Here is a 7,357-nt window from a genome sequence, read left to right as displayed (position 1 = left end):
TTAGGCTGTGTTCACACATTGTATCTCCGTCAGTCTTTTTTCAACCAAAATCAGAAATGTGTTGAAGAGTCAGAAACTGAGCAAATCTTTCCATTATAATCTAAAAAACTGAATGTGTGAACACAGCCTTAAAGTTCTTAAAGGGGTTCTCTAAATATATCTTTCTTTTTTATGAGCATATAACCTGCCACTCATTTTCTCACTTTGCAATATACAGTCCCCAGGAGCAGATCTCCTTACACCCCACATGTCCCTGGACATGATATGACTACATAGAACTCTATGTACACATACATCACTGTGCCAGCAGTGTTCCAGCTGTCAGCTAGCCTGAGAGCTGCTCTTGGAGACCCAGTTACCGTCAACAAAAAATATAGCAAAAAAATGCTATATAGGTAATTGAACATTGGTAATTAAAGATTGGTGATCACCCAATGTAAGCACAGCCTTATTCTTTTAACTTTATAAATAAAATCAGAGAACCCCTTTAAATGATAATGTGAAAAAACATTGACAATCTGTGTCTTGCACCAGGCAAGGATTGTAGTGGATTGTAGTTTGTACAATATTATTAGTTACAATTGTTACAGCTTTGGGGAACATACTAAGCAATATGGCAATCAAATGGTAGACCACCAAAACCCTGGTGGGACTGTTGCTGCGTCTTGTAAATTGCATTTATTCAGTAAGTATGCTGAGAAGAATAGAGAGTACAAGAGAGAATAAATGAGAGAGAGAGAGAGAGAGAGAGAGAGAGAGAGAGAGAGAGAGAGAGAGGAAAGAAAGAAAGAAAGAAAGAAAGAAAGAAAGAAAGAAAGAAAGAAAGAAAGAAAGAAAGAAAGAAAGAAGATAAAGAGAACAAAAAAAAGAAAGAAAGAGAAAAAAAAGAGAGAAAAAAGAAAAAGGTAAAAAAAAAAAAAAGAGAAAAGGATTAGATAAATGGGATCACAAAAATATAGGAAGAAAAAAAAAAAAGAAAGAAAATCAGACAGCATAAAAAGAGAGAAAAAAGAAAAGGGGACACAAAACAGATATTAAAATAGCAAAAATAAAATAAAATAAAAAATAGCTTGGGAGGAGAAAAAGACAGAAAAAGTGATAAGATAAGAGAAAATAAAAAGTTGTGAAAAAAACTAGACAGAATGAAAAGAATAAATGGTGATACAGATACAAATAGAATGAAAAGAAAAAGAAAAAAAGACATTTATAGAGTTGGAAAAGAAAAAAATTAATACTATACATTCTGATTGCTTTAGGGGATCACCCTGTGTACCATATACCTCAGCTCCTTATCTGTATTCACTTCATATATTTACACTACTACATATATTACAGGTCCATAGCTATTCTGACCAGCGCCCCCTGGTGTACTGTCCACAACTATAAGACTTGTCCATGGGTCCTGGTCTGGTCTGTAGCCTGTGACTCCAGTGTGACTACAAGTCCAAGTCCCAATCTAGCCCTTTGGTTTCCTTCAGCTCTAAGCATTGTCTCCATTATGGTGGGTACTAATGTTTGTGCTGGGGCTCTGTCACTACCTGTTGCAGTACCACATCCTTCTCAGAGTTCTTACACTTGTAGTCCAGGGCATGTTCCTCTATGTAATGCTTCCTCAGCATGTGGCAGAGGATAGCTAACAAGACTGTTAACATGGATATAATCCCTATGCATATTCCCAGTAGCATAGCTGGCTGCAGACTGTGGATGTCTGGGGGTCTGCTGGTGGGTGATGAGGCTGGGGGTGCTGTATCTGATGGGGGTTCTGTTCCACCTGATCCCTCAGGTGGTGGAAGACATGTATCCCCCAGGGCAGTGTAACCCTGAGGGCAGGTACATAGGAAGGAGCCATAGGTATTGGTACAATCCCAGTCACACCTGTCTGACTCACACTCATCCACATCAGTGCAGATATTTTCTCCATCATCACTTTGGTCCACTATGTAGCCATCAGGGCATTGGCATCTGTCATAGTTGTTGTCATCACAGTCAGCCTTGCAGGAGGAGGTGTTGCAGAATCTCTTACATTTATTGGGATTTTTATCATCAATGACAAATCCTTCATCACAGACACAGCTGTAGCCTCCTGGGAAATTGTCGCAGCCATGTTCACACAGAGTGGTTGGGTTGACACACTCATCAATGTCCAGACACTCAGGGCTGCAGGTATCTCCAGGTTCACAGGTTCCTTCAACCATCTCAAACCCTGGTTGGCATCCACAGATGAAGCCTCCAATAGTATTGGTGCAATGGTGCTCACAGATATTGGGATTGGCAGCACAGTCATCTATATCTTCACATGTTTTGCTATCAGCTGCTAGTATATAGCCCTCAGAGCACATACAGAAGAAGCCTGGGGGGTCTGGGCTTGGGATACAGTGTTGGCTGCAGGGATTGGGGTCACAGGGTTTGGTGCAGCCCCTGAGGTCAGCTTTCAGCTCTGATCCTGAAGGACACTTGCATTCTGCCATCTCAGAGACTACTATACAATCATGCTCACAGCCCCCATTCTCTACCAGACAGCTCCAGGCACCGGGGGTCTCCATACTCCAAGCCACTGTCCCATCACGTTTATCTTCACAAGTCAGTTTGGTAATATTAGGGAATGTTGCTATCTCTGCAATGGTGCCAGGTGGGAAAACAGGATTGCCAATGTTGCCAATTCCAAGGGCAAGGTGGTAATAGGTGACACTGTAGGAGGGAGGTAAGAGAAGAGGAGAACAGGGTAAGGAATAACTTATCTCACAGACGTAGCCATCAGCCTTGTTCTCGCACAGGGTCTCTTCCCAGGTGCCATCTTTGCGCACGGTGACGCAGAGAGGGGTGGCATCACACTTCTGCTCAATAGTCCTCCAGTTGGTGTAGTCAGTACGACTGTCCCCTGTCACCCAGGTAAAGCCCCTCAGGGGCTGTTGCAGGTCTGTACATTTGCTTCTAGGCGGTTGCTCCAGCCCAATCCACACTTTGGCATCTTCTCTCTGCTCCATGGCCATTAACATAGCGATGGCATCCCCCTGCACTGAGTTCTTCACAGTAATTAGCTGCCCCTTCTTGATTTTGCAGGACTTCTTCGCCTTGGAGTAACGCTGGGCATCCCAGGATATAGAATAGCAAGTATTATCCAAGCAGACAAACTCTGAGGGGACTTCATCCAGTAAAGCCAGATGCACCAAGTGCATAGAGACCAGAGCACTCCAGAGGAGATGGAAGAGCAGCATCACGTCCCTGGCTATGGAGCCAAGAGAGAAGCGCAGGCAGAAGAAGAGCAGCAGCTGTAAAAGTGCAAGTAGCCCAGCTCGGAAGTCCTGAAAGGTTCCCAACCCTCAGAGCTCTGTGTCATGTCTCTAAGTTTGTACCCAAGTTTATATGCTCCCAGCCCTCCCTACAGCCCAGGAGAAGAGAGGAAGGAAGGAAGTGCCTGGAAGGAAGGGCTGGAGCCGCCTGGGATGATGATGATGATCTGCTTGTAACACTTACTGATTGCTGCACAACTTGTAGGCAATGACCTGGACACAGTTCATTTACATTAGAGGGAGCTGCTTGTAAATCATAATCAGGGAAAGTGTAGAATAGGGATGGGGTGGGGGGCAGGGTGGGGAGGGGGCGAGTCTCTTATTTATCATCACCACCATCATCATCATCAGGGAGGAGTTCTGCTGAACTATCCTCTAGCTGACATCTGGGAACAATAATAACACTTTTTGGAGAAGTTCATCAAGTTTTCCTAAAGTGCTTAGAACTTTGGAGCTTTGCCTGCCAGAGAATCTTCAGCCTCACCCCAGCGATGAAACATGGCAGGACTCTCCCAGCTGCTAGTAAGGGGGAGAAAGCTGCTAGTAAGGGGGAGAAAGCTGCTAGTAAGGGGGAGAAAGTGGGAATTGTGATGCAAATCAGTGGATGGGGGAGAAGCTTCGTGCCCAGACTCTCAACCCTGTAGACACAGGGGCTGGGTACTTAGCTGTTATGTACTCTTATGTACTACTGCTTTTTGGATTGTGCAGATGCTTTAGGTTTTGTTATTTATTTATTTATTTATTTATTTACAACTTTTTATTGTTTACAACTTTTTATTTATTTATATTTTTTTACAACTTTTTTTAAGACTATAGTGAATATTTAGCTCCTATGTGATAAAAAAAAAGAAAAGAAAAGTGGTCAGAAAAGTTTGGGATGATAAGAATAGTGCTAATAACTTCTAGTAGTTGGACTCACCTTATACCTGAACACCCACATGTGTCTTGTATATATGTTACAGTCATCGCTGCCTGGCATCTCAGAAAAAGTTTATTTAGCAACATATGGAGTCAAGGGAGAAGTCTAGAGATGAGCGAACCTCGAGAATGTTCGAGTCGATCCGAACCTGAACTTTCGGCATTTGATTAGCGGTGGCTGCTGAACTTGGATAAAGCCCTAAGGCTATGTGGAAATCATGGATATAGTCATTGGCTGTATCCATGTTTTCCAGACAACCTTAGAGCTTTATCCAAGTTCAGCAGCCACCGCTAATCACATGCTGAAAGTTCGGGTTCAGATGGACTCAAACCCAAACCCGGTTCGCTCATCTCTATTCAGCACACATTTGGAAATTCAATTGGAAATTCCGCACCATGCATAAAAACTGCATGACAGATTTTTTGTTTAGCAGCATGCAAAAAAGTGAGGTTTAAATTTTCTGCATGTATTCTTATGGATTCTCCCACCGAAATCAACAGGAGCTTTAAAATGACTGTGAAAATCCGCATCCACATGGCAGTCTATTTTCTGTGGCCGTTGTTCTTGAATAATGTTCATTATTTTGCGAGGCCACAGTAAAAAACGGCCAAAGTTTACGCACTGTGTGTACAATCACGGCCGTTCTATTGAGCTTAATAAAAATAAATGCATTCAAAAACCTATGGCGCTGTGTTCAATGACCACTACGCCTTTAAGTTTCCGAATGCATTACAGTGTGTGAGCATAGCCTAAAAATGATTGAAACATATACTTTCTTGGAGCACACAAAAGTGTGGTTAACCACGTTAAAATGAAACATACTGTGACGGAAATAGTAAAAAAAAATAATAATAAAGTCAGTGTGAACCCAATCTAAGGATATAGCCATATGAAGAAAGGCTGCAGACAGTTTCCACATAGTGAGACCCCAGTGGTGCACGTGGATTATGGGGAGAGATTTCTAAATGCAATTAACACAGCTTTCTTGTATCATTGTACTATTTGGCATGAATTGTATATTTATGGAGCACCCCTCCACCCAGTCAGCTTTTTCTTTTTTTTTTCAATGTAAATTCTCATTGATTAACCAATAGAGGCCTGGATTTAGAGTCACGCAAAAAAATAAAGTGGAAAAATACTCTACAGGCTGATCCAACTTTGATGTAATGTCCTTAACCTCCTCCTGCCGCTCCACATTTAATTAATGCAGCTGCAGGCTATGTCCGATGCTGCAGAGACGTTAATTAACGATTCAGGATGACACAGGCGCAGGAGCTGCGTCTGTGTCATCCGCGGCGGGTCCCGGCTATCAGTGATAGCTGGGGACCCGCCGCAACTCTCAGCACCAGAGCCGCGCTCCGGTGCTGAGAGTTAACCCTATAGATACTGCGGTCAGGGAGAATTCTCTGCCGGTGTCCATCGGGGCTCTGCGAAGTGATCGATGGTAGCTAAGGAGGCCGTCGGAGGGAGGGAAGGGAGGCAGGGTGCGTGCCATGCATGCGTCCGTGAGCTCTGCCCCCTCCCCTCTCTCCACTGCTGCTGTCACAAAATTGTAACAGCAGCAGGGGACAGAGGAGAGGGGGCAGACATACGGACATCAGCTTATGGGATCATTATGATCCCATAAGCTGATATCCTAAAATGACCTGGGCATTGAGGCATCAATAACCCCAGGTCGTGAAAGGGTTAAAACAAGTCAAAATGAGGCTGAGTATTGTGTGTGGCCTCCACGTACCTGTATGACCTCCCTACAATGCCTGGGCATGCTCCTGATGAGGTGGCGGATGGTCTCCTGAGGAATCTCCTCCCAGACATGGACTAAAGCATCCGTCAACTCCTAGACAGTCTAGACAGTCTGTGGTGCAACGTGACTTTGGTGGATTAAGCAAGACATGATGTCCCAGATGTGATCAATCGGATTCAGGTCTGGGAAAATGGGCGGCCAGTTCTGTCCGAGACAGGAACTGTCCAGAGCAGGAGAGGTTTTTTATGGGGATTTGTTACTGCTCTGGACAGTTCCTGTCTCGGACAGAGATGGCAGCAGAGAGCACTGTGTCTAAATGAAAATAAAACATTTCTTGCAGGACATACAGCAGCTGTTAAGTATGGGAAAACTTAAGATGTTTAAATAGAAATGAATTACAAATCTATATAACTTTCTGACACCAGTTGATTTGAAGTACAAAGATTTTCGCTGGACAACCCCTTTAATTATTTTACATACTGACTTTATCCTGATAAATCTACAAAGACAGTGAACTCTCTGCACTACAAGATCTAACATGAGTGCGGCTTAAAGGGTCACCTCAGGGGTGTGAAGGGTTATCTCACTGCTCCTCTGCATGATTTTCTACAGGGATGACAGAAGTTTATTCAGAGTCGCAGACTTCAGCGCTGACATCCCACAGAGCTGGACCTGGAAGTTATTATTATGTGACGTTCTGGATTTTCAGAGCACAGGGAACTGGTGATAGTCAGAAAGTCTCCAGTTTACTTCCCCTTTATTTTACACCCACAATGATAACCCATTATTTTCCGAGCTGTCCTGAAGAAGAAATGGTTGTACACAGCACATACAGCAATATTTTAGGCGAAACATGCGACTACAGCATAGTATTATGTATTCATTCCATTAACAGGCTTAAAGGGGTTATCCGGCAAAAAAAAAAATTCTTTCAAATCAAAGTTATATAGATTTGTAATTTACGTCTATCTTCCCATACTTATCAGTTGCTGTATGTCCTGCAGGGAATTTTGTTTAATTTTCAGTCTGACACAGTGCTCTCTGCTGTCCAGAGCAGGAGCAAATCCCCATAGAAAACTTATCCTGCTCTGGACAGTTCCTGTCTGGGACAGAGATGGCAGCAGAGAGCACTGTGCCAGACTGAAGAGAAAATCACCAGGACATACAGCAGCTGATAAGTATGGGAAGACTGGAGATTTTTAAATAGAAGAAAATGACAAATCCATATAACTTTCTAACACCAGTTGATTTGAAAGAAAAAGATTTTCCCCGGCGTGGTCATAGCAGAGTCTATAGGGTGGGGGAAGAAGTAGCAATTGAGCTAACATGGTATCATTTGTTCTGCCTGCAGTGACTGGGGTGAGCTCCTCACCTACAGATTATCACTGAGTTTAATGGAAGCAT

General features: G+C 43.3%; 1 protein-coding gene across 1 annotated transcript; it reads right to left on the bottom strand.

Moving 5' to 3' along the window:
- Positions 1 to 876: 876 nt before the first annotated feature.
- THBD (thrombomodulin) lies at positions 877 to 3,315 on the bottom strand. Its single transcript, XM_069954755.1, has one exon. The coding sequence runs from the start codon at positions 3,213 to 3,215 to the stop codon at positions 1,509 to 1,511; it is 1,707 nt and encodes a 568-aa protein (XP_069810856.1). The 5' UTR covers positions 3,216 to 3,315; the 3' UTR covers positions 877 to 1,508.
- Positions 3,316 to 7,357: the final 4,042 nt, after the last annotated feature.

The sequence above is a fragment of the Dendropsophus ebraccatus genome, chromosome 15 (genome assembly GCF_027789765.1).
Source record: "Dendropsophus ebraccatus isolate aDenEbr1 chromosome 15, aDenEbr1.pat, whole genome shotgun sequence".
Classification (NCBI taxonomy): domain Eukaryota; kingdom Metazoa; phylum Chordata; class Amphibia; order Anura; family Hylidae; genus Dendropsophus; species Dendropsophus ebraccatus.
The sequence above is the reverse complement of the archived record's forward strand: the minus strand, read 5'-3'. Positions and strand labels throughout refer to the sequence as shown.